This window comes from Rattus rattus, chromosome 3, assembly GCF_011064425.1.
Source record: "Rattus rattus isolate New Zealand chromosome 3, Rrattus_CSIRO_v1, whole genome shotgun sequence".
NCBI lineage: Eukaryota > Metazoa > Chordata > Mammalia > Rodentia > Muridae > Rattus > Rattus rattus.
The window spans coordinates 183840295-183867397 of NC_046156.1; the positions used below are offsets into that span (position 1 = coordinate 183840295).

Below are 27103 nucleotides of genomic sequence, written 5' to 3' on the forward strand. Positions count from 1 at the left end.
TTCAAATGGTGAAGCTAAGATTTGTTTTGATAATTATAAATTTTGGTATTTATTTAGTGTGCCTAAGTGTAGGCTTGCAAACTATGGTGCACATGTGAGACAGGAGGATGATTAGTTCTTTTCTGCCACCCTATAGGATCTGGGGTCAACTAAAGTCATCAGGCCCGCGCACAAGCTGCTCCTACCTTCTCAGCCATCTCTACAACCGTCATTTACTCTTCCTTTTTGAACGGTCTAGTATTTTTATCTAACTTGCTCTCTTTTTCTGTTCATTACAAAGAATGGAACCCCTTAGGGATACATTCCACACAAGAGACTCAGAGACAGTACTCCATGATATATACCAAAGCCAAATCAGAATTATCCCTATTCTTCGAATGGCACGCAGTAACACATTTGAATATTCCGTTATCAGAACTAGTGCACTGTCCAGTTCCCAAGAGTCAGGCAGAGTCCAGGCCTCCTCCCAGCGGAGGAGAAACAGCCTTACCTTTCCTCCAGGTCTCGCTTTCTTCACAGCCCAGCTCCTCGCACAATCTGGTGCTGTTTCACGTTTAGTCTCCTGGGGCTGGGGGACTATGTTGTACTTTGGCTCTGCAGTCATTTAGAAGGATCTTCCAGACAGGGAATGAGGTACCTGTGCTCTTGCCACTCCCTTGCTCTGCCACGACCACAACCCGTGCCGCTTTTGAGGTTTCCTACGATCGAGGCCCGGTGTTTGAACATTGCAGGCTGCTGGCCGTCTTTCAGGAGTCTCTGATACTTGGGTGTGCTCTGCAGCCTCCTGAAGAGGTTCCTAACCGGCTCCAGGTCTTCTGCATCTGTGGGCTCCAAGGACAGTGCAGACAGATCCTCATCCGAAACCAAGTTTTCCCAAGACTCCTCTGGGTCCTCCGCGCTCTCCGTCTTATTTTCAGGATGCTGTCGCTGCTGCTGCAGTTGCTGCTGCTGCTTCAACTTACTCAGTAGCTTGGCAATAAAGAGGTCCCGCGGTTTATTGGTTTCCATTTTATTCAGTTCCTCTTTTTCTTTTCTTTTCATCGCTTCCACTCCACCCAAACATCCTGGATGTGGAGGGAGTAACTGATGCACGGACTGAAGAGGGAAAGAGCATGCGGTTGTGCTGGACGTCTGCTGACCTCACCAGTACTCTGGAGAACGAGGTCTTCTTACACTGGTAGCTTTTATCCTTCAACTTTGTGCTTGCGCTAATGGAAGTATACATGTATAGGTTGCCAGTTCATAATGGCCTACCATAGTCAGGCTTGGACTTAATGGCCAGCACTGGGTAGGGAGTAAGGTAACATTCTTGTTTTGCCCTGGCTTATTTTTGAGCACGTAAACTATGGAGTGAATGTTTGCGTGTTTCAGGGGCAGGTACATACTATGTAGATGAACGGCAGAGCATTTGGACACAAGTCTTGTGAGATCAAAGTTTGAAAAGCAGAGGCAGTATTCTAAAAGGACGACACCAACAGACCCTCCGCTTTTCTACTCTCATATGAAGAACACCTCTCTAGTAACAGTCGCTTTTGCATTTCAAGCACATTAGCTTATAACACTTACTTGGCAAAGTTAAGGAAAGAAGACATGAACTGTGGCAGAAGTTGCAAGAACAACTGTTTGACTCCTACTTTAGTGTGTGTACTCCTTGTGGTGGTTGAATGACAATAGCCCCACAGGTCCAGCTTCTCTCTCTCTCTCTTCCCTGCTGATGCAGCAGAGCTCTCAGCCACTGCTCCACACCCTGTCTGTCTGCTTCTTGCTGTTATGATCATGTACTGACTCTCAAACTGAGAGAGCCCTTCTACGACCGCCTTTCTGTAGTCTAAATAGAAGCTGCTGTTGCAGAGCGAAGTGTGCCTTGCTGTTACAGCAACACTCCCACATGAAGACAGAGAAGCACGTTTACTATAAAAAGGAAATGCTGGCAATCTAAAATCCTTTAAGAGCATGGTGCTTTCTCAGAGAGTGTCTTCCTTCAGTAGAACTTCTTTCTTTAAACTCTAAGCACATAGCTAATAGACCTAAAATTGAAAACTGGAAACCACTTGTCTATATTTTTAAGTTGATTGAATTTATAGGACGAGTTTGCTGCAGGATGAGCAGCTGTTATCCAAAATCCTCGGAACTACAAGTTTTGGATTTTGGACTTAGGGACCTTGGCACATAGCACACTCGACTCACATCTGCAGACTTTCTCTAGACTGCAAACTCTGTCTGTCTTTACATATGCCTTCCATAGAAAGCCTGAAAGTAATCTTACACAATACTTTTAATAATTCATTCAGCAGAGCTAAATTTCTCGTGCAGAATTTTCTACATGGCGTCCTGTCTGTGCTGAAGAGCAGGTTTTAGAGCCTTGCAGACTGCAGAGTTTTACATCAGGAATGCTCCACTTGCATCAAGTTGCTTCTCTTACAGGCTCACCTGCCCTTTCACTTCAGATTTCGCTAAAGGGCTAATGTCGCTCTAGGTGCTGAGCTTGCATGCCGTCCTCCGTTAAGATTGTAGGACAGACAACCACAGTACATCATCTTCAGACTTGACTTAATTCTTACCAAAAGAAGTTAAGGGAAATAACAATAAAATTTTTAAAAATTCGACAAAATCCAGATAAAAACAAAGCTAAAGGGTTGGGGATTTAGCTCAGTGGTAGAGCTTGCTTCAGCAAACGCAAGGCCCTAGGGTTGGGTCCTCCAGCTCAAAAAAAGAAAAGAAAAAAGCAACAACAACAAATAAAAAAAACCAAAGCTAGCGCAACCTATTAACATCAAACTTAAACTTAAAAATAACATATATACCAGGAGGCAGCATTTAGACAATGATTTATGTTGTAGGAACAAGAAAAGAGAGAACAGAGTTTCTTAAATGCCCATGATCCGTGTTTTGCTTCTGAGACAAGGTCTCCCTCAGGCCAGGCTAGCTTGAACTCCTCTGTGGCTCAGGCTGGCCTGGAGCCAGCCTCAGCCTCCCTTTTCTGTGTGCTGGGACTATGAGCGAACCACCAAGCCTGACATTTCTAAATGTTTACACAATTTACGAGGAACAAAAGGATTTTCACTTCAGTTTTCTAAAAGTTCACAGTTAACCAGAAAAACATACCTACATTTCCAGTATCTACCTACTGGAACTTTCTCAAAGGAAGGATTTGGACTCTTGGGAAGATTCTTCCTGACCCAATCGATAAGGAATTGTTTGGGAGATTTTCCAGTCCAGCTTCGAGCAGTGTAGTCAAAGTTTCTTACATCATGAGGTTCTTTCTTTTTACCTTAAATGGAAGGCAAAGACTTGTTCTTTAAAAATGGTAACAGCAATATAAATTCTCCGTGGAGCGATCAGCGTGCTGTCCCTTTTAGGAACAGCATTTCTGAAGAGAACAGGTGAAGGAGGGCCAGACAAAGGTTTGCTTTTCTGTAGGTGGGGCAATCCTCTTCACGGACTGAACCACAGAGCATCCTGCAGCGTTTGCTGCTGTTGCTGTCAGTTGTGAGACAGGGTCTCACGTGGCCCCGGAAGACCCGAAACTTGCTTTGTAGCCAAGGATGATCTTGAACTCCTGATCCTCCTTGTCTTCTTCCCAAGTTGGGATCTGAGGTGTATACCACCACACCTGGCTGACCTGGAGGACCTTATGCATGGTCATATTTACTGAGTGACAATATTTGGTAGGATGCCCTCCACGTAGTTACTAGAAAAAATATGTCAGATCCCATTTCTCTGCTTAACATACCCATCAATACCCCCTTCAATGGCTCCCTGGTATATCTAAAATTAAGTGCTCATTCTTGGTAAGGGCCCTAAAAGACTCTGTGGTCCACCCATACCTATCATACGCTGCTCCCCCTCATGCTGTGATTATACTGGTCCATGGGCAACTCTTTAAATGTTTGAAGTGTGCTTGGCCCAGTAGCTATCAGCCCTGTGATTAGAAGTCAATTGTGATTTCAAATTCTCAGTTATAGTAGTCACCTCTTAAGTGCTCAATATTCATGTCAAATAACAGGTATAGTTATGTCTCATTTCAGAAAATCTGTCGAATGGTGATGCTAAAAACTCGATTTTACCAGAGAAAGACTTTTAACTTATTATCTCTCTTCTTTGGAGTTTCTTTTTTTCCACCAATTAGCCATTAGGCTCACTCCTGTCAGCCTATCTGATTATCCTCAGATATATATGTCTCTGTGTGTGTGTGTGTGTGTGTGTGTGTGTGTGTGTGTGTGTGTATGAGCACAGATGCCCAGAAGGGGGTGTCAGATCCCCTGGGGCCAGAGTTACAGGTCCTTCAAGCCCCCCAAAGGGGTCGCTGGGAACTGACCTCAGGTCCTCTTCAAGAACAGTGCATGACTGCAACTGCTGAGCCACATCTCCGGCCATGCTCTATTATGAAAAGTCAGTTTCCTCTGAACGCACAAATCATGACTTAAAAAATATCTGTACTTTCGAGCTGGAGAGATGGCTTAACGGGGTTAAGAGCACCCACTGCCTTCCAGAGGTCATGAGTTCAATTCCCAGCAACCACATGGTGGCTCACAACCATCTGTAAAGAGATCCGATGCCCCTTCTGGTGTATCTGAAACAGCTACAGTGTACTTGTATATAAATAAATAAATCTTTTAAAAAAAAAAATATATCTGAAGCCACATCCCATACTTAAATTACAAAAATAAAAGAGATTGTTATTTGTTTATATAATTTTTCACTTGTACAATAATGATTCAATCAAAATACTATGAATAATTTTAAAAGTCTATCATTTATTACAGGTGCTGGCTCTGATAAACAAAAAATTCAACCAGGTGCAGGAATACACAGAAAACACACATCTCGGGGTCATGGAGGACTTAGGGAGTCAGGAAATAGGATTGAGTTGTGCCCTGGCCCTAGGGGTAGCAAGCTGGCAAAGGAATGGAACTGTCAAATGACAGATGTAAGGACTCAAGTGGCTAGAACACTGGAAAACAAAGGGGGAAGATACAAGGGACTCTGAATGCAAAAGCTCTCAAATGCAGTGAAGGGCTTGTAGCTGATGTCGCTGAGGGTGCTTCACTGGAGAAGCTGGGGACACGGCTCCCACACGACACTTGCCTCAGTGTGCCAGGCCCTGGGTTTGATCTCCAAGATTGAAAACCACAGAAGTAACAAATAAAAAAGGTTTAAACAGAGAACTTGCATTTACATTAACTCTCGTTCATATTTCCCAGAAAGACAATGTCCTAGTTTGCTCTCTGTTTTCAAAAGCACTCTGATTAAAGACAATGTTGGGAAGAAAGGGTCATTTGGCTTACAGTTCCCAGGTCATAGGCCATCACTGAGAGAAGTCAGGCCAGGACTCTTCTCACATCCAAGGAAACATGGAAGAAACCCTGGAGGAGGACAATGGTGGCTCACCTCTGCCTCATGCTTAGCTAGCTACGGACCACCTGTCAGAGAATGGTGCCCTCACAGTGGGCCGGGCCCTCCTAAGTCAGTTGTCAGTGAAGAGAACCCCTCACAGACATGCCCAAAGGCCAGTCTGAGCTCACCATGGTTAAGGGCGTGTACTGCCCTGCAGAGGGCCTGAGTTTGGTTCCCAGAACCCCTGTGGGGCAGCTCACAGCTGCCCTAACTCCAGCTCTAGAGCATCCACACCCTTTGGCCTCCTCAACGCTCCTGTGCACACACCCGCAAACAGACCCACACATGAGCCAAGGCTTGCCTAACATCTCTGCAGAGACAAGCTGCTCCAAACGGATCATCATACTGTCACCTAAGGGAAAACCCACCAAAGCACAGCTCTACTGTCAGATGAAGACGCTCGCCAAAATGCAAAACAACGAACAGCCCTCTTCCCCTAACTTTACCTTTCTCTTCTTCAGTAGCAGCTGCAGGCTTTTCAAATAAATTAAAGTTTAAAGCACTTTCACCGTCTGTGGCTAGAGGGGCCTTTTTCCTCTCACTCTGTTGATGTGAAATCTTTATGGCTGGGTTGAATATTGGATGGTCTTCCAGGGTTTCCATTTCTACCAACAGAAAAATGTTTACTTTTATATATTTGCTTTTCATGGTTTGTACTTTGCAACTATAGTTTAAAAGCAAGCCTTCTTTTCCTTTTATAACCTGGTACTTAATAATTCTTCCTTGGAATCTATGCTAGACACCAAGTGCAATTTATTAACTTTCATAATGCATACTAAAAAGAATTAGTAATTATAGACTAAAAAGTAAACACTTTCATTAGAAAAACGTACACATAAGATTGCATTTACATTTCTTTATTGAAAGGAAATTGCGTTTTCATTATAATTCTAGGATCAGCAAACTATGACCTACACTGCCTTTTCTGTATCCTTTGTGAGCTAGCACAGATTAGTTTACAATTATTTATAAAAAAAAAAAAAAAGTGCTAGGGAGATAGATAGCCAGTGGCTGAAGAGATCTGACCTCAAACCCCCAGTGCCCACCTCCCTATGGCTGCCAACAGGGTACATCTGTAACCCTAGAGCTTGGGAGAGGTGTGTGGAGTGGTGGGTCCCAGAGGTTTGTTGCCAGTCAGTCTAGATAAAAACCAAGGCCAGCTCCTGATGTTTGAGATCATGTCTCAAAGAATAATTTCGAGCTAGGCACTGTGGTGCACATCTTTAATCCCAGCACTTGGGAGACACAGACAGGTGGGTCCTTGTGAGTTTGAGGCTGCCTGGTCTACACGGTTTCAGGATAGCCACAGCTATATAGAGAAACTCCATCTCAAAATGAAACAAAACAAAACAAAACAACAAAACCTCACCACCACCACCACCAAAAAAACACCAAAACCCAAACACAAAGGAAGACATTGGCACTTGGCTCCTGAACGAGCACACGTGGGCAATGAAATATCACACACAGGAACAGACCAGACACATATGCAATGTATTTGGTGACCTGAAAGTATACAGATGTAGAGGGCATAATAACATTCGGCCACCACTAGATGGCGCTGGCTTCCCAGCCCACGTGGAGGCCAGGTGGGTCGAAGATGGCTAGCCTTTACCGCTACAAGCTGCCCTATGCGGGGAACATTCCAGTTCATGCCAGGTCTTTTGCCCATTTCCGGGCGTACCTTGATGAGGTCATGAGAAGCAACAACCAATCAGGTGTGGGTGGTATACGGGGATAAATAGGGGTACACAAGCGGGCTTCCACCATGAGAGAGGAATAGACAGAATAAAGTCACTCATAGTAAGATTTTATGTCTCAGGCTTCTTGCCGGATGGAAAGTCATCATGGGGACATTTGGTGCCAAGAAACCCTGACAAAAATATAGAGACGGGAAGCCTCCATTTCGTGGAAAAAATTCAGAAGCTAAAGGGTAAGACTCTGAGAGACCATGGCTAGCCTTGATGCTCCAACTCAGCCTTGTCGGACGCGGCAGGTGAATGGTTGCTCTGGCAACCCTCGGGCTTTTTTATTGACCTTGAGTTTCTAGCTAAAAAGGCGTCCAGAGGTTGCATGGGAACTGCCTAGGTAAAACAACAAGCGGAGAGCGTTAGACAAGGAAAAAGATGGTCAAAACAGGGGTAGGAAAAGTTGAACGAGAAAGGAAAATCTCAGCAGTCCCTCCACTGGAGGTGAGAAGTTAGGGAAAAGAATGTCCCTGGGAGAGAATAAAGAGGAGGTAAAAAGGAAACACAGTATTTTGGGAGAAAAACTTTGTCTTGGTGCTATTACCTAATTCTCTTCGACGCCTTCAGTGCGCTGCTGCTGGACAGCTTTATAGAGTCATGCTGAAGATTTTCGAAAGAAATTTATTCAGGAGAATCAAACAAAAGGACATCTCAGTGCCCGCATGCAGCCTGATGGAGTTTATGTAATTGGGTTGTGAGAAAAATATTCAGGGGGTTTCACTTCCATACCATTTGGCAATGTCGGTTTTTCCAGATAATCTATATCTTAGTATCTTAAGGAATCTGTTGGACTAGTCCCAGGGTGAAATCCATTTATGTGGATAGTTGAACACCATCTGGTTTTTCCCTCTTTGTCTATTGTTTGTCTTCCAGGATGTCCCATTTCAGTTTATGTCAGAAAATTTTGTTTTCGTTGTTTAAATGTTTTATGTTTTCATGTTCAAAGAAAAATGGTAAACCCCATCTTGCGGTCGTGACACACCTTGACTTGGTTTTAACTCGGTGCAAAGGGAACAAATGAATGAAAAAGGTTTCAATCAGGTCTTTAAAGCCCTGTGCCTAGAGCCAGGTTGTCTAGATTAGCTGGAGCTGCTTAGAAGCTGGCTGCTGCGTCTGGTGATGATCTTAAAGGTGCTAACAGCTTCTCAGCTTTTTTGGTACAAGATGATAGCTGTTTCTCTTAGAAAAAATCCCTGACTGTTAATTGATAACAGGTGACAAGGCATCTCTTAAATCATAGCTAAAAAGGGTAAAAATGGTGGGTTTGGTATATATATTTATTAGATTCAATTTTGTTTCTCATTGGTTTTAAATGTAAATAACTTGCCTTGGTTGGACTATTGGCTTTCAGAGTTAAAATGGTTAAAAATATAATATTGGTAAATAGAAAGTTGGCTTGAAACTGTAAAGATGAATAATTCTAGATACACTGACATTGGGCCACTAGTGAGACAGGTCTAAATTGAGGTTTTTTTATGGAATTCTTATGTAGAAACCAGGCTTTAAAAAAGAATTTAGACATTGTCTCTAAAGGTATTGGAGACCACATTGTCGTTCTAATGTAGAATTGATAGGAAACTTACAACATAATAGATAGACTTGTGGTTTTGATTAGATTGTTGTTGGGGTTAATTCAAAGGTGTAGGTTATCTGTATTCTAATGCTAATTTCCACTGCGGAGAGCTGCCCTAGTCACGCACTTGCTAAGAGCTCAGGTTTTGGTGTATCCAAGGAATTTAAGATTGTGATTAAAGTTGCCAGTGTTACAGCACTCAAATTTATTTTAATTGAGGAAAATCAAACAGGTAGAGATTGTATTATAAAAAAAAAAAAGGATTGATGAGGTTTTAGAACATGAGAACATTAGCTTGTTTGCTTACCCAAGATTTCAAGATAGATTTAGGATTGTTTTTATACAGTTTGTTTACATCCTGGCGATTGTGAAGAGCTTCTTATAATTAGAGAGCTTCCATAGAGTGATCATTACCATTAATAGCCTTATATTATATAAACCCAATGTAAGTAGTTAGAACATTAAATTTTCCTTTCAGTGTATATGGAAAATTTTTACTACAAACCTTTGCTCTCAAATGACAGGCTGTTACATCTCCAGAAAAGAATATTTGAACTAATTTCAAGCTTCTAAGATATGTTAATTGGCTAAGAGAGGACTTAGGTCTTTGTTATACATTGGAGTGTGTTAATATGGAATTGTCCTAGAGTTTCATGGAATTTTTAAAAGAAACCTGGTGAAACATATCTTAGTCAAACAACAATTTAATTAATTATTACAAAATATTGATATTTGGCCTAACATATACAAATTTCAGGCAAAATTGATAACTTTACTCCTTGCATGCTTTTATATTTACTGAGTGCATACAACCCATAGAAAATGCGGCTTCCACTGTTTTTTTTTTAAAAAAAGCTTTCAACATACTGATAGTAGTCATTTGTGGTTTATTGTTTTCAATCAGCTTTATTGAGACAGGCTTAAAATCAGTGAGTGATTCCAGTAAAATTGTCTGACAACTCTTGTCCATCTGGCTCAGAGAACTAAACAAAACCATAGACCCAGCTCTTTGAAATGGGAGTTGATAACACACACAAAGGGAAGAGTTTGGTCCTCACCGCCAGTTTCAGATTTCCTAAATAAGGCTGACTTGTTTACAGGATTTGACATTTCTAATTAACGTGTATTTCAGTAAATGATGAGGTTGGAGATGGCTTAGTAGTTAAGAGAAACTGTTCCTTTATGGACATTTCTCAAAAATGACTTTTAAAAGGACAGAAACAAACATAAGAAAAACAGTGAAAAACCTTTATATATCCAAACACCACCAAGTCCACCAGTGTCCTCAATTTTAAAAACTTAATAAATAAAAACAATTTTAATAAACACATCCTGAATGCCAATAATACTCCTTTTATTTCAATTTTAAATTTGGATGCCAAAGTTTATGGCACCTGAACTAGGCATACTCCTGCCCTAGGTGAAATAGAGATCCACATATTGACATGATCCTGTCCAGATATTTTATATGGGGAAGAGGGAATGTTTGTGTTTTTTCTATAGGATGCTACAAGACAAAAAATAGCTGCCTGGGTGGTTGCTGAGACTTGCTGATCCTGGTTACAAAGATTCAGCTCTCTTGGTTAGGGTCCCTGGACCCTGCCCTGAAAGAAAGGCGGAAGATCCCCCTTCACCTTTTGTCATCACAGAAATCTTGGGTGCTGCAGTCAGTGTTGATTCCACTGTGGCCCTACGCCCAGACTCTGTACACTGCTTTTGATTCCAGCTGTACCCCTGTCCCTTCATTTCCCTCAGGACTCTTGCTTTTAACTGGTAACTGGTGTTGCCATTTTACAGACTTGTAAGCTTCACAGAGCCACCTGTGTAAAGCTACAATGACTGAGAACTCTGTCCTGGTCATACAGATCTCAAATGGTTCCATTGTCTGGTTCCAGAGAAAATGACTGATCCTGAACTGTCCTAGAAAAGACCTTGACACTTTAAACAGCCATTACTTAAGACATTGTGTCTACAGTGTCATCCTCTATTAAACTGGCACAATGGGGTGAACTTTCCTAGTAGTTACTAACAAGAAATTTAAATTTCATTATAGGGTGCTTGACCATGGCCCTTGGTGGCAACAGCTGAGGAGGACCAAATGAAGTGCCCACTTTATCGGAGGGTGGCTCTGTTTGATGCAGCCCCTATGCTGTGGATCAGTATTCATACCATGGTTGGTTTGCAAAACTCAGATCTCTTAACAGTAATGTGACAAGGCGTTATTTCAAGCACTTGTGGGCCATTTACAAAGGGCCTCCACTTGTTTATCTTGCTCAGGACTTACTTGTATCTGAGTTCTGCTCCTGCACCCCAAGGACCTGTGGGTCCATTTTGGGAGGAAGGGTCTCTTTCATTCTGTTCTCTGCTCTTGCACCCCATGGATCTGTGGGTCCATTTGCACACTCAGCGATTTCCTTTGATCAGCCCCTTTGTAGGTTTCCTCATTGCACGCTGGCGGGGGTGATCATGACTGCTAAAATTATATATATTAAAAAAAGAGGGTCACAATAAGATCGGCCACCACTAGATGGCTAGCTTCCATACGCCCATTGGTGCCAGGTCAGTCAAGATGGCGCTAGCCTTTTACCCGCATAAGCCGGGCTCCCCTATGGGGAGATTAACTTTGTGTGTGCATGTGCAAAATGCCTTCATGCCAGGTCTTTGCCCATTTCCGGGCGTACCTGATGAGGTCATGAGTAAGCAACCAATCAGGTGGGTTCAAGAATTAGAACTTTGGCTTCCGAGAGGAAAGACAGAAAAGTCACTCATAGTAAAAATTTCTATGTCTCGCGTGCACAAAAGGTGAGGGAAATGAACTATATAGGCTAGTGTTTGATTATAGCACACTCCCTCACTTTTTAAGCTGATATGGCTCCTTTACGTTGGAGCCCTGGGGAGGCTGTAGCAGAGACTGTAAAATCCACAACAGCATCTGTCATCTGGCTTGCTATATTAAAACGTTAATCAGTCTTCAGTCTAAACTGTTAGGAAAGTACAGACACAGACACGATTCTGCAAGTAAACAGTGAAAGGGTTCTTACCTCTTTGAAACTTTCTTATTTTCTCTTGAGCCTCTTTCTGGCCTTGCTTGTTTTTTTCTACTTTGAAGGCAGCTGCTTGCTCCTTTGTGTCCAGAAGTCTGGCTGCAAGGTTCAAGTACCTTTGGTTCTTTTCCAAGTAAAATGATGAAAATAAAGTTAAAAAAAAAATCTAAGAACAGTTTATGTGTGTGACCACTACATTGTGTCAAAAATCTATGATCCTGAGACTTAGCAAATCTACTTCTAGAACTTTCCGGAGAGAAATAAAACAAATGCGAGACACATAAAAAGGTGGAGGGAAACTCAGAAAACACAGGCTCTAACTCTCCTGAGCAAATGCCACAGAGCAAAGAGTTCAACTCCGCTGTCTCCCAGGTTAATAAGGGGAGCAGGTTAGAAGCCAGCAGCATGTGGAGGAGAGGCACACCCGGGTGCTGCTGTGAAATATAATGGTTATCATCACAGCAGAACAACTCAGCTACCTATTCTGGGACTGGCTGTTCTGTGTGCTGACACACGGCAAAGTCTAATGGCTAGGAGGCCAACTCTGCCTCAAACCTACACATTCACACCAATCCTTCCCACTTTCCTCTTTAGGGTGTGATACAACCATCCTTCCATTTTGTTTTTCTCTTCGGTGCTGTGTAACACATTCATGTCATTGTGACTGATCACAGCCCAGTTAATTTTATACGCTGCAGAAATGGAGTGCCCCACACAGTACGTGGTAACAGTCCAATTCAGTCTCCAGCAGCCCCCGGAAAACAGTACTCTACATTCCATCTCTCTGACTCTGACTAGTCTAAGTACCTAATGTATGTGACATTAGACAGGGTTTGATTTTTGTGACTGGCTTAGCTTACTAACATAAGGTCCTCAAGCCCCACCAGAGTTATCTTGTGAACCAGGAGTTTCCTTCCGTCTTTATACATACTCTTTACTTTCCGACTTATCCTTTGGTTGACACAAGATTGCATCCACATTTTACTATTGCTATGAATACGGCGTACAGATACATTTTCCCAGACCCCGACTTCAAGTCTTTGCAGTGTACACTCAGAAGAATTGTTGGGTCGTATGGTGTGATGACTAATCCTGAATGCCAACAGGACGACATCTGGAATCAACCAAACCCAAGCTGCTGGGCACTCCTGTGAAGAAATTTTTCTTCTTTTTTAAAAACTGTATTATTTTTATAAATGATTTAGTTTGCTTTTATGTGTATTGGGATTTTGCCTGCGTATGTGTCTGAGTGAGGTGTCAGATCCTCTGAACTGGAGTTATAGACAGTTAGGAGCTGTCATGAGGGTGCTGGGAATTGAACCCAGGTCCCCTGGAAGAGCAGCAGGTGCTCTTAACTGCTGAGCCCCATGAGGGACTTTCTTAATCAGATCATCTGAAGGAGGAAGACTGGCCTCCCCTAAATCTGCCCATACGGTGGCAGCCCACATAAAAGGACAGGGAAGAAGGAAGCTGCTTTTTGCCTGCTCAGCCTTACTCTTGAAGGCAGATCTGTCCACCCTTTTGCTATGCCCAGGATTCAATGGAGCTCCTGGATTCTAACAGACTGAAAACCAACAGCTCCTCAGGAATCCTCCCAGACAGACTGGGGCTGCAGAGACATGCAGCCTAGGGAGTAAACGATTACCAGATTCTCAGCCTTTGTGTTGGGAGACTGCCATTATTGGACTTCCTGGACCACACACCGTAAGCTAGCTTGATAAATACCCCACCCCACACGCACACTCATTTTACCAGATCTGTTCCTTTACAGAGCCCTGATTAATACACACGGTAACTCTACTTCCAGTTCTTTAAAGAGCTGTCATTTCCACCAGGGCTGCGCTTACACTCGCCTACCAGTCACCAGGTCCCTACCCCACGCTCTAGCCGTTCTGTGTGCTCTGGAAGCAGCTACCTCAAAGAGCCAGAGGCATCTTCAGGGTGTGATTTGGAAATTAATGATGTGGAATATCTTTTCGTGCTTTATCGGCCATTTGTTTAATTTCCTTGAAGAAATGTTCCTTAGCCTTCATGATAAAGAAACCACTGATTTCTGCTGATTCTTGATGTAAAACAGCTGTCCTCCTTTCCAGTCTTAGTCCGTAGGAACGAGCACAGTATTTTTTCTTTTGCACAAATGGAGCCATCATATAAAATGTGCTATTTTGTGTAACTTCTACCACACTTTCCTTATCCGTTTGGCTAGCACAGGCAGGGTTAGTGTGAATAAAGTGGCTGTGAACAATCACATAGAGTTTTCACCCTTCTTGCGTCAACATCTGTCTATGAAACTGTTAGGTCGTTGGACCTGGAAAGAACACCGCAGCCCCTTGCTCCCCCATGGCTTCGGTTTCCCTTCCCACCATCAACTCCCGCCCAGCTTGAGGCCCTGAGCTTCCTCCATGATGGACGGCAAACTGGAAGAAGCCTTTCCTGCCCGAGTTGGCTTTGGCCATACAACAGAAAGCAAACTAAGCGGAGATGTTAGCTAGAGGGGGTAGATGTTTACCCTCCCCCTGAGGAAGAACTAGAGTGACAGTAAATGTGCGTTCAAGTTTGTGACAGGAAGTCAGCAGACCCCAGTACACTCCACATCCTCCCTTAACCTTGGGACTCCCGAGCTTTAAATTTTGGCTAATGCATAGTGGTATCTCATAACAATTTTCCATTTTCATGGCTAGTAACTTTGAATTTAACATGTTTATAGGCCACTCAAATCATTTTTCTGAGGTATCTATCCACTTTAAAAAAGTTCTTCATATCACTACAGACACTTTTTTTGTCTGCTGCATTTTGTTCTTGTAACTTGACTTTTTCACTGTTGATGTTTGGAATCTTGAGGCCCACATGCTAAAGACTTAGTCATTAGCCTCTGGTGGTGAGCTGTAGGAGATGGGGTGCTACATACACGAGAGTGTGCCCTTAAAGGGGCTATCGAGACTCCAGTCTCTTTGCTTCTCTCCACCATGAGTGAGCAGCTCTACCCCTATTCTAATATCTGCCTGACTACAGGCCCTGAAGTTGATTGACCTCTTTGCAATTCTGTCAGTGGTAGAGTGCTGACTAACACAGTCAGCCTCAGTTCTCATTTTGTCTTCAGAGACCTATTTTTCTTTCCTGACCACTGGCTCTTTCTGTATGGGAATATGCTTGCCTTTTTTTCTGTTGCTCAAAGAATTTAACACTATTTTATTTATCCATAACAGTCATGTTAAAATATTTCATTAACTTTTTAAACTTGGGAGAAATGTCACTAACACAAGTTACCATGTGTCAACTTCTACCATATGCTATTCTGTTACTTTACCTTCATTTCCAAGAGTCATTTCTTCAAGTGACAGGTGAGAGAAACAAAGAAGAAATAAGGTTAAACCTTGCGCCTCCTAACACCCAGGATGCTGGAGCCCGATTCAGAGTTCTACTCACAGGGTCAAACTTGTCCTCGTCCTCCGAGCCTTTAGAACCCTCGCTCTTTTCCTCTTCGTTCTGCTGCTCGGCGTATCTCAAAATCCACTCTTTCATATTCACCTCCATAGTTTTTTCTTCCTTTTTTGGCTAAAAAGAGAAGACAAATACCTTAAAAACTGAGTTAGAAAAAACGTACTAAAACTATTGAGCTCCTCTTTTCTAAGTTCGTCATAGTACAGAGCAGTAGACATGAACACGGCAGAAGTCACCAGGCGGTGGTGACACAGGTAGTGGTGGCACAGGCCTTTAATCTAGCACTTGGGAGGCGGAGACCGTCTCTGAGTTCCAGGATAGCAGGACTAAACACAAAAACCCTGTCTTGAAAAACATATGAAAAAACAACAACAAAGGCCAAAGTCATGCTATCTGTTATGTAGCAAAGGACAAACTAAACATTCTAAAACAAGTGTACCGCCTGTTGGAGTTACGTGTGACTTTGTTGGAGGAAGTGTGTCACTAGAGGGGGGCTTTGAGGTTTCAGAAGCTCAAGCCAGGTCCCGTGTCACTGTCTCTCCCTGCTGCCTGCAGATCCGGATGTAGAACTCTCAGCTTCTTATTCAGCACCAGGCCTGCCTGGATGCTGCCATTCTCCTGCCACGGTGATAATGGACTGAACCTCTGAACTGTAAGCCAGACCCAGTTAAATGCTTTCCTTTGTAAGGCCTGGCGTGGTCAGGGTCTCTTCACAGCAATAAACCCTACAATCTGCTCTCTCTCTTGGTTGAGACAGGGTCTCGGTAGCCAAGCCAGCCTTACCATAGGGATCCTCCTGCCTCAGCCTTACGAATGATGGAGTTATAGCTTTGTGTCACCAATCCCAGCCTAATGTGTATGTGTGTGAGTGCAAGTCACATGTGAGTTGGGGCCTGTGGATACTAGAAGAGGCTATCAGATTCTCTGGTGCTGGAATTACAGGTAGTTGTGAACCGTCTGCTGTAGCTGGATTCAAGTCCTCTAAAAAAACAGCAAGTCTTCTTAATCACTGAGTCATCTCTCCAACTCCTAAAATATTCAGTTTTTAATTACCTTAATTTTAGGGTCTTCCTCCTGTCTTTTGGTTTTCGTCTGCAGAGGAGGTGAAAGAGCAGCCTGTATTTGTACAGACTGGAATTTTGGCCTACTTTTAGGTTGTTGCTCTTCAAATTCTTGACTGAATCCTTCAGGAAGGGCATCTTAAAATAAAATGTGTTGAAAACAAATATGCATGTGTTAAACCAACCACACAAACACTTAAGCACATACACAAGCCCAGTCATCCCTTCTCCTCTAAGAGAAGTCCGAGGAGAAATCAGATTATACACATCGAATGGAAGCATGTGCCCTCATTAGATGACAGCGAGCCCGCTTCAGGCGGCTATCTATTTTAGCTCACTAAGTCTATATTTTCTTTAAAACGGATATTACCCTGTCCCACTTGGCTTTGCAGCTGTATCTACCAAAGCTTTCTGTGCTTCAGGTCCTTACCCAGGGTTACAACCACAACCTTCTGCTGAGTTATTATTTACGCGAGGGCAGCCATAATTCTCAACCAAAAATCCAGGAGACACAGCCTGTTTTAGAGAGGGAAATAATTAATGACAATCCTGTTTACCGTCTGAAAGATTTAAGCAGAGCCAATCCAAGGCAGAATGAAGGTCACCTCCATGCAAGAGTGTATTGGTCATCGCATCTTCAATATCCTTAGTCTTAAAGGAAAATGCTTGCAGAGCCATGTATAAATCCTGCCAAAGAGAAACATAAGTTACATTTGCTAACATGACCCTTTTGCAAATTCCTAACCTCATTTTCTCATTCATTTTAAATCAGAAATGGGTACAGTATAATTTCTTTTTTTTTTTTTTTTTTTTTTCCAGACTTCTTTTTTTTTTTTTTTTTATTAACTTGAGTATTTCTTATGTACATTTAAGTGTTATTCCCTTTCCCGGTTTCGGGCAAAATCCCTTCCTCCCCCCCTTCCTTATGGGTGTTCCCCTCCCCCCCTCCCCATTTCCCCGACAGTCTAGTTCATTGGGGTTCAGTCAGCAGGACCCAGGGCCCCTTCCACTGGTGCTCTTACTAGGATATTCATTGCTACCTCGAGGTCAGAAGGGTCAGTCCATGTATAGTCTTTAGGTAGTGGCTTAGTCCCTGGAAGCTCTGGTTGCTTGGCATTGTTTTACATATGGGGTCTCAAAACTCTTCAGTTCATTCTCTGATTCCTTCAACGGGGTCCCGTTCTCAGTTCAGTGGTTTTGCTGGCATCCTTCTGTAATTTGGCTGTGTCTCTCAGGATGATCACATCCGGCTCCTGTCGGTCTGCACTTCTTTGCTTCATCCATCTTGTCTAATTGGGTGGCTGTATATGTATGGGCCACATGTGGGGCAGGCTCTGAATGGGTGTTCCTTCAGTCTCTGTTTTAAGCCAAGGGTATTCTTGTTCCCCTTTTAAAGAAGGGAGTGAAGCCTTCACATTTTGATCATCCGTCTTGAGTTTCATTTGTTCTAGGCAACTAGGGTAATTCAAGCATTTGGGCTAATAGCCACTTATCAGTGAGTGCATACCATGTATGTCTTTCTGTGATTGGGTTAGCTCACTCAGGATGATATTTTCCAGGTCCAACCATTTGCCTACGAATTTCATAAAGTCGTTGTTTTTGATAGCTGAGTAATATTCCATTGTGTAGATGTACCACATTTTCTGTATCCATTCAGTATAATTTCAAAAACATTTTTTGTGGAGTGCTGAGCGTTATTAGCTCATTGGGAGAGTAATTTTTAAACCTGCTAAAAACTCTGAGCTCAATCTCTAGCATCCCCAAAATGAGAGAGAAAGAGAAAGAGAAGAGAAAGAGAAAGCAAAGGCTGGCAAAGTAGGGAAAACCCATCTTGTAGTTAAAATTTAAATATGCTCGTTATATAACGAATTTGGGAAGCACAGATTTTTTTCCCTAGTTTTTTGAGACAGGATCTCTTTATTATGTAGCTCTGGTTATCCTGGAACTTGTTAAGTAGGCAAGGTTGACAGTGATCCACTTGCCTCTGCCTCTCAAGAACTGGGATTAAAGGCGTTTACCACCAGGTCCAGCAGATTATTAGAAACTTCCTTAGCCTTTCCATAATCTCTCACAAAATCTCAACATGTTTGTTTTATGTCTAATTAATATCAGTAGATATGAACTTTTCCTTAATAATATTAATAGTTATCAGGCATTGGTGGCATATACTTGCCTTTAATTCCAGCACTCAGGGGGCAGAGACAGGTGGATCTCTGCAAATTAGAGGCCAGTCTGGTCTATGGAATTCCAGGGGAGCCAAGGCTGAACAGAGGAACCCCCTCCCCCAAATATAGTGTGTGTGTAGTGTGTGTTTATGTGTGTGTGTGTGAATACTTATAATAGTAAACGATATCTTTGGGTAGATATATCAAAATTTAAGTTCATATTTTCTATATACGAATGTTTAGAATTTTTCTCTTTAATGTTTTAGCAAACATCTCTGTATAAAACATTTAAATGCACTTCTATAGCATACTATTTACTGGTTTCAAATTCGGATTCTGTTCATTCTGTTATTTTCTAACTTTATACTTCATAACGTGATGTTGTAACCTACCGTTTTCCCAAGTCTCAAGTCGGTCATTTGAAAAGATCGATTGCCTTCACCTTGTGGGATTATCCTGTCAGAGCATGGCCTGGTGCTTAACACACAGGCAGACGGTGCCGCAGCTTGGGAGTGTGACTCAGGTGTGTGCATGATTAACTCCCTCCCTGTGCTTGCGTTAGAAACCAGCTAGGGGACCCCGGCAGAAGGCTGAAGAGTCCACTTCTATCCATATTTAGGGCTGCCTCTAAGTCGTCCCTAGCAAGTGCACAAGCCCCTAGATCCGATGCCCACAGAGGGACAATGACCGAGTAAAGCAGGGATTGCAGCATGGGGCACGGAGGGACCCCGCCGCAGGCACGGAAGGCGCTGGGGGAAATACCTGTAACTTTTTGGCAGACAGTCTTCCAGAAATCACTCCCCTGTCGTTGTGCTGCTTTTTATGCTCATTGATCACTCCGATAATTCTTTGCTCTAGCTTATTATTAATCACCACCTGTTGACGTTGAGAAAGCTTATTAGGAACTAAATTATCAAAAACAAGTGCAAATAATACAGGTTTTTATATTCCCCCCATACAGTGCCAAGTTTTTAGCTAAAAGGACACACAGAGATTAGCTTGCTTTTTCCGATTACTGTGCATTTGGCCACACTGCTGTAACACACGTAAGGAGAGATACGATATGAAAACCACATCACATAAAGCAAGGGAACAAACCCGTCTTATAAAAGCCTCTCAGGGCCCACTGAGGTCACTCTTGTGTAGCCAGGGCCAAGAGTACCACGCCTCGCCTTGTCCAGTTAGGATCCTTAGGTTCTGACCTAGAGACCTGCTGTAGGTAAAGCAGCCCAAACAAACAGCCTCCAGGACTGCACACTAACAAAGGACACGCCAAGGTAAAGTCACAATCATCTACCGAGTGACACAGGTCACACTCTTTTGGCTCCCACTTTGTTCCCTATTTTTTCAACTAGTCATTTATCTCCTACTGTTTAGCCAGTTTTAACTGGATAGCATACAAGTGTTTTACCAACAAAAATTAACTTCCCTTTGTTACTTAACTAAATGGTGTTGAGTGAGCCTACAAACATCCTTCAGGAATTCAGTCAGGTCCAGGAGGATATATAGACAAAAGCTGTCATCCAGCATGCAATGCTCTCAGAAAGCACATTCAATGCTAATAGCAGCACCAAGAAATTGACTTGTAAATCATGAAGGACATCACACAGACTTTTCTCAATTTCTTAGAAGTTCTCAGCATGTGTTTGACTTACATCTACTTAGTAGCTAGGGTATCTATAAAAAATTTAAATATCCTATAATTTTCTTTTTACCCAAAACCATAACTTTAATTAAGATTTATTCATTCATCTGTGCATGCGTGCATGTGTATGTGAGAGTGTGTGTGTGCATGTGTGTGTATGTGTGTGTATGTGTGTGTGCATGTGTGTTTATGTGTGTGTGCATGTGTGTTTATGTGTGTGAGTATGTTGAGTGTGTGTGTGTGCATGTGTGTGACTGTATGTTTGTGTGTATGTGTGTGTGAGGTATATGTCATGTACATGTGAGTACTGGCAGAGACCAGGAGGAGGCACTGGACCTGCTGACACTGGAGTCACAGGCAGTTGTGTTTGACGTAAGTGCTGGAAAGACGGGCTGGGTCCTCTGCAAGAGCAGCAAGTCTTAACTGCTGACAAGCCTCTGTTGTTTTACTTTCATGAGAATATTTCCTGAAACAAAGCGAAACCTTGTTTACTCACTTTCAAAATAGATTTGTCCAGATTTGCAGAGCCACCGGAATCATTTGCAGAATTAAAACTATAAATTTTTGGGCCTGTATATAATAGACAACAAATGGGAAATTTAATGATTAGCATTCACTGTACCAGATTAATCTGTCTCTACAGGTTCCTAAAGAGCAAGACTGACTTTAGTTTTTTCCCTTTAACTTTACCAAAGAACTTAAGATCCCAAAAATACTTATTCAAGTCCCCAAAAATATTTTGCCTCTTGATTAGCATTCTTTAAGGGGGACTAAAGTTTTTTTTAAATATCTTTGATATCAAATATCTTCATTATCACATTTCTTAATAGATGTTCTTATTCTTTTTTGTTTGTTTGTTTGTTTTTTGAGACAGGGTTTCTCTGTCTAGTCCTCGCTGTCTTGGAACTCACTCTGTAGACCAGGCTGATCTCTAACTCAGAGATCCACCTGGCTTTGCCTCCCCAGTGCTAGGATTAAAGGTGTGCACCACCACCTCAACCTTCACTACCTCCTCCTCCACCACCACCACCACCACCCACCACCACCACCACCACCACCACCACCACCTCCACCACCTATGGCTGGAATGTTCTTATTCTGACACTTAACCAGCCTTATTGGGAACTTTCCAGAAGATGGTCAAATCTGATAAGAAAATGTTCTTCCCTTGAAAGGAGATGCTGAGTGGAGAGACAGGTGGGAGAGAGGAATCATCTTTTCACCTTGGCCTCGGTCCAGGATGCTGTACTAGCTTCTACAGACTGTCATAACAAATCACACACACTTGATGGCTGTATACTAGAGAAGTCTGTCTGTCCCTTCAGTTTCAAAGGCTAGAAGTCCAAAATTAAGGTATGTGCTCTCTCTCTGGGATTTAAGTCATAATCCATCCTATTTTTAAACTGAGAATTTCATACATGTATATAATGAGATGTGATCATATACACACTCCCATTTCGGCCCTCCAACTCCCCTTCTTATCTCCCCGAACATGTTACCCTCCAAACTTCACATTTTCTTGTTGTTTTAATAACACACTGTGGTAGTTTGCATGAGAAATGTCTCCCACGGGCTCACATATTTGAACACTTATTTCCCAGACAGCAGTGCCATTTGGGGGAAATTATGGAACCTTTAGGATATGGACACTTGCTGGTGGAAGCACATAGCTGGAAGTGGGCTTTGAGGTCTTTTAGTCTTGCCCATCTTCTTGTGTTTTCTCTTTGCTTCCCATGGTCATGAAAATGTGAACAGTCAGCTTCCTGCTCCTACCCCCACGCTTTCGCTGCCTGCTGCCATGCTCTCCCACCATGGCACATGTGCCTGGGACAACGTGCACAAGCACACACATAAGGGCATAGGGCAACTTGCAGGGGCTAGTGTTCTCCTTCTACCTTGTGGGATCTGATACTCAAACTCAGGTTTGGCAGCCAGTGCCTTTACCTGCTGAGCCATCCTGCCAGCCCCTGAGAAAGGTTCACTAAATGGTTCAGGATAACCTTTAACTCATATTTAGTTCAGGTTGGCCTTAAACTTGTCAGTCCCCTGCCTCTGAGCACCAGGAAATATATAGGCTTCCACCAACAGGTCCAGCTAATGACTCCTTTACTCTTAAAAATTATGGAAGAACCAGGATTTTTTTTTAATTATTATTTACGTGGATTAAAACTATTGATTTATCATAGTACAAATTAAAGTCAATTTTATTCATTAGTCATTCAAAATAAGACTGTATGTTCATATAAATAAAACTTTAGCAAAATAGGTTTTCCACAATCGAAATATATTTTACAATTTTGAAAATCTCTTTCTTCTTGGTGCTGTGGCTTGGATACACATGGGTTTATGTAACGAATCTTACACATCTGGAGCCTTAACCTGCTTGGGCAGCCACTATAAACTATTAAACACTATGTGTGAAGCCAGGCAGTGGTGGTGGTGCATACCTTTAATCCCAGCTCTCGTGAGGCAGAGATTAGAGGTGGGTCTCCGAATTCAAGGTCAGACTAGTCTACAGAGCATGCTCCAGAATCACTTCCATACTGTTTAATACTTTCTAGAGCCTGTTTCTTTTACATATTGTTGTTTTTCATATCCACCAATGGCGCTAATGTGTCCCCCTTATCACTAAGACAGTTGGGGTTGTTCTGAAATGTCTCATGGCACTCATCTTCCAGGGAGTAACAAAAGCAACTAATTAATTACCAGGATCATCTGTGAACAGAAGGCACAGAGTGCTAAGAGCGTGAGTGAAGAAAGCAGCCTGAGTGGCCAGGACCTGTCAGCAAGTGCAGATGCTGGTGGTGGTTTAGATCTAATCATTTATGTGCAAAGCACTTAGAGTGTCTTCACTGTGTAACGCTGTGTAACCAGCCCTCACTTCCCAGGTTCCTGCCACACATTTGTCTTACATCTGCCACATCTGTTGGTGGTGGTGGTAGTGTTTGTGCTTCTTGTTTCCTCTGCTTCAATATTGTCTCCAAGAATTCTAATAGCTTGCTTCATCCCAGTGTCAATGTTTTCTATGGAGAGCCATCTCTACTTCAAACCAAAACAGAAGTCTCATCCCATTCGATTTTTACCAAGTCCCTGTTTTCTGTCTCTCCTAAAATGTTTTGTTCCGTAAGTTGTGCGAATCTGGAAGATCTTCCCCCTTTTGATTTATTGATTTTAATAACTCTTTTGACTCGTAGTTGTTTATCCAAGAAATTTTTTTGCATAAAAAACAGCATTAGACTAATTACTTAGAGATGTTAATACATATCCTACTATATACTATACATATATACACTATATATACTATATATTTTACACTTTATAGTTTAGGTTATACACTATAATTTCATAGGCTATATGAAATATATAACTCCTCACATAAGGGAAGACTTGACTATCAAAAGGACTGAAATAAACAGTCATGACATATGAACTATGGTGGTCAGGAAGAATTAAGAAAAAGAACTGATATCTTAAATGAGTGGTATAGAGTTTTAATAGATGGTTTTAGGTACAGATGACATTCCATTCAAGGAAAAAAAAGACACAATGTGGCAGAAAGTCAAGTTCTTTTTGGAACCATGAAGACAGCAGATTTACAACAGCTGAAAAGTGACTGAGAAGACACCAGACTTCTTTGCTAGCTGAATGGTTTGGATTTTAGAGTGGTCAATAGGATGCAATGGAAGAACATGAAAGTGATCAATCAAAGCTGGGATTCTGAAAGATCAATTTGTCATCACATTGGAATGACTGGAGGAGAGAAGAGCAAAGCTCTGGGGATCCACTAAGAGGCTTTGCTGGTGTTTCATGGGGACACCTAAACAAGAAAGTAAAAGACATGAAAAGCCATAGGGTATGTTAAGATTATACAGGGCTTGGTCACAGATTGTAAGCAAACGAAAGCATCAAAATAATTTGAAAGCCTGGTGAGATGGCCCAGGTTATAAAAAAGCTTGCTGTGAAGCCCAATGACTGGGGTTTGATCCCCAGAACCCAGGTGGTAGAGAGAACTGACTCTAACAAGTCCTCTTACATATACATGTGTATACGTGTATTATACACAAAATAAATGTATGCTAAAAGTACTCTGATCTGGAATAAACAGGACACACACACACACACAGGAGCACGAGCGAGCTGCGGTGTAAGAAAAGGCTGAAATGGCTGTCTTGAGCTTGGAAACAAAGCCAGTACAAGAACTGTCAATTCAGAAGTCATCTACAAGACTGTGGGTCATGGACAATACAATAGCAAAGACAGAAGTCATGGTACTAGGGAACTCTCTAGCAAGGGCTGTAAAAGAGAAGTACACTGTCAAGGGCAGACACCTTGAAAAAGTTAACATCTTAGGACTGGAGGAAAGGGAAGACAAATACAACAACAGATGACTGTCAGAAACTTGAAAGAATTCAGTGGAGGTAGGAAAAGAAAAAGATCATGGTCTGAAGCGGGACTACATAGAATACTCAGGGGGAATGTGTCATACCTGACAGTACAAGTCTAATAATTTGCATTTACAAAGGATTATTTTCTAGGAGGAAGTGTGCTACTAGCTTATTTCTCCGGTTTCATATTTTCCCTCCTCTATCCACAATGCTCCAAGCTCTTTAACGAAAGATCTCTGGAATGTTATTTCTATCATGCTTTACAGGATTAACTTCTAGACAGCCTCTGATTTCAGCCCAACTGTCACTTTTCATCATTTCTTACAAAAACAAGACAAGTTCCTGCGGCTGGTGCACTCTCTCTCTCTCTCAGCTTAACGACTATAAAGCATGTCTGTTTGTGTGGTTAGTAAATTAGATTCCTAAGCTGCCCAGGTTTCCATTTTATCGGTCTTAATAGCACCAATGCTTGGTATTTGTGTATCAATAAACACATATGCTTGCAGGTTTTTGTTGACAGAGCACAAAAAGAACTGCAAGCAAACAGAACAAAGCAGCATATAATCTTGATGTTTTTGAAACTAGCCAAAATAGTGGCCGGAACTAATCACCTTCAAGTTATCAAGTCAATCTGCAGGGTAAACACAGGAGTTTTACGGTAAATGAATCCAGTGTCCAATGTGTAAAGTGCTTTTATTCTTAGGAAACACGGACTTTTCTGGAACATACAAGCAACATAGCTGCTGAAGAAGACACGAAGATCTGACAGAATACAGAGCTGCATCAAGGCAGAAGCGCTTCACTTACAACTCTGAATTAGCGGAGTAGCTGTTCTGACAGCTCAGAGTGGATTCCTGCCGAACAACAGCAGATGTCATGACTTTGTTCTTAGAATGAGAAAAAGAGTGAGTTAGAAAGGTGATGCCATGCTGTAACAGAGTTACTTTCGTAACTTTAATGGCCACAGGCCCTTAGGTCGATCTACAAGGCCACTCCACAGACAGCTAGCTGCTCAGGTGTGGAAGATGACTAAGTTTGGCTCTCATCAGCACAGATGTTGCTAGTCTTTGCTAGACAAGGAGCAGGGTCTGAGGGCAGAAGGCTGGGCACTGGGCCACAGCGTACCTTGCTTGACTCGGGGCTCCCGGGCGCTAGTGGGGACTGCAGGCGCCGGCCTGGCCACCGGCTTCTTGCTCTGCGCTTCCCCAACAGCTCCGGCCTCTGCAGTTCTGGCTCTGGAAGCAGACACCGCGGCCCGCATCGCCGCAGCTCCCGGCGCCTTGTGTTTCTTATTTTTGCCGCCCATATTTCAGCTGTTGGAGAGTAGTTTTCCAGATCCAGATCCCGGCTGCCGCACAGCAGAAGCCGGAGAGCTCTCACGTTTGCCGGCTCCCACGCCTCCACCCAGCCTCCTCCATCCGGGCTCCACGGCTGGCGCTCAGGCTCAATTGGTCCGTTTCATCAGACTCCGCCTCTTGGCTCCCGGGATCAGGCGGCATGTCTGCCGTCGTGCGCCACTTGTCGCTAAGTTTTTAGTCATTGAACTGCCGGACTCGCAGTGGTCTAAAAAGAAAAGGAGCAAGACGCAGACAAGAAGGAGAAAAGTTACGCAGGCCTTAAGGCTTGCTCACTTTTGATTCCTGCGGGCCACCGTAGAGTCCCTATTTGGCGTCACTGTAGGTACGATCCCGGGGCCTCTTGGGTAGGAGGGAGATTCAGTCTTAGAGTTCCGAAAGATGGCGGACGCTTTCGGGGATGAGCTTTTCAGCGTTTTCGAGGATGATTCGACCACTGCAGCGGGAACCAAGAAAGACAAAGAAAAGGAGAAAGATAAATGGAAGGGGCCACCGGGGCCTGCAGACAAGGCCGGGTAAGGAAGAGTTCCGAGTTTTTTGTTTGTTTATTTTTCTTGTCTTTGGTGCCAGTGAAGGAAATACGACTCAGACGAGGAGCACAGAAAATGTTTGAATGGAGCCAAGAGGCGAAGGAGATTGAGAAAAAAAAAAGTTGGGGAGAGAGAAAACGTTAGTTTGGGGGAGTACGGTCTGGGCAGTCGCGGGTGTCTGCAGACAGCGTGAGTTCCTGCCGCTGTACTTCCTTAGGCCACGCTTGCCCTGTAGTCCTAGCTTAGCAGGCTAGGTACGGTTTTACTTGGGGGCGGAAGGCTTGTCATCCACAAAACCTCTCACGTAGTCTTTTAAAAGTTAGGAACTAGCTGAACCAAGGGTGAAGACGTGTAGGAAAGAGTCTTTAAACCGCGAAGGCAAATAGCTACAGAAGGAAGAGATTTAATCCCCAAATTGTGCTTTTACCAAGAAAAAAAATAATCAGATTCAGGATCTCTCTAAGTACGTTAGGCAGTCCTTGAATTTGATATTCTCTTATTTCAGTTCCTTAGTGTTGGAGTTACCGGAGTGCCCCTACACTCAAACTAGTTTGCTCTCTCATTAGCGTCTCACACTTGAGGATTGCTTCAGTCCGTTATTACATTAGTAGTTGCAAAGTACTGGTTTAAAAACGTTATTTCTTTCAGCTTCTTACCTGGAATCCAGCCTTAAAAAAAAAAAAAAAAAAAAAAGTCCGCTAGGGCTGAGGACATGGACAGTGGATAAGACAGCTTTCTGTGCGATGATTCTCCGGTGCC

General features: G+C 42.8%; 2 protein-coding genes across 3 annotated transcripts in view; one reads left to right on the plus strand and one right to left on the minus strand.

Moving 5' to 3' along the window:
* Window positions 1-25940, minus strand: part of Dhx29 (DExH-box helicase 29) — a 52946-nt gene extending 27006 nt beyond the window's left edge. For both annotated transcript variants that reach the window (XM_032898875.1, XM_032898874.1), the window contains exons 1-9: window positions 25585-25940; window positions 20571-20644; window positions 19192-19305; window positions 16822-16951; window positions 16257-16402; window positions 15189-15317; window positions 11760-11886; window positions 5844-6002; window positions 3106-3271 (exon numbers count right to left, since the gene is read on the minus strand). In XM_032898875.1, coding sequence (XP_032754766.1) covers window positions 3106-3271; window positions 5844-6002; window positions 11760-11886; window positions 15189-15317; window positions 16257-16402; window positions 16822-16951; window positions 19192-19305; window positions 20571-20644; window positions 25585-25765 — 1226 coding nt within the window. In that variant the 5' untranslated portion in view covers window positions 25766-25940. The remainder of the gene's footprint in view (window positions 1-3105; window positions 3272-5843; window positions 6003-11759; window positions 11887-15188; window positions 15318-16256; window positions 16403-16821; window positions 16952-19191; window positions 19306-20570; window positions 20645-25584) is intronic.
* Window positions 25941-25950: 10 nt separating this feature from the next.
* Mtrex (Mtr4 exosome RNA helicase) overlaps window positions 25951-27103 on the plus strand; it is a 59545-nt gene continuing 58392 nt past the window's right edge. The window contains exon 1 of the mRNA XM_032898877.1: window positions 25951-26329. Within this exon, the coding sequence (XP_032754768.1) occupies window positions 26196-26329 (134 nt within the window). The 5' untranslated portion in view covers window positions 25951-26195. The remainder of the gene's footprint in view (window positions 26330-27103) is intronic.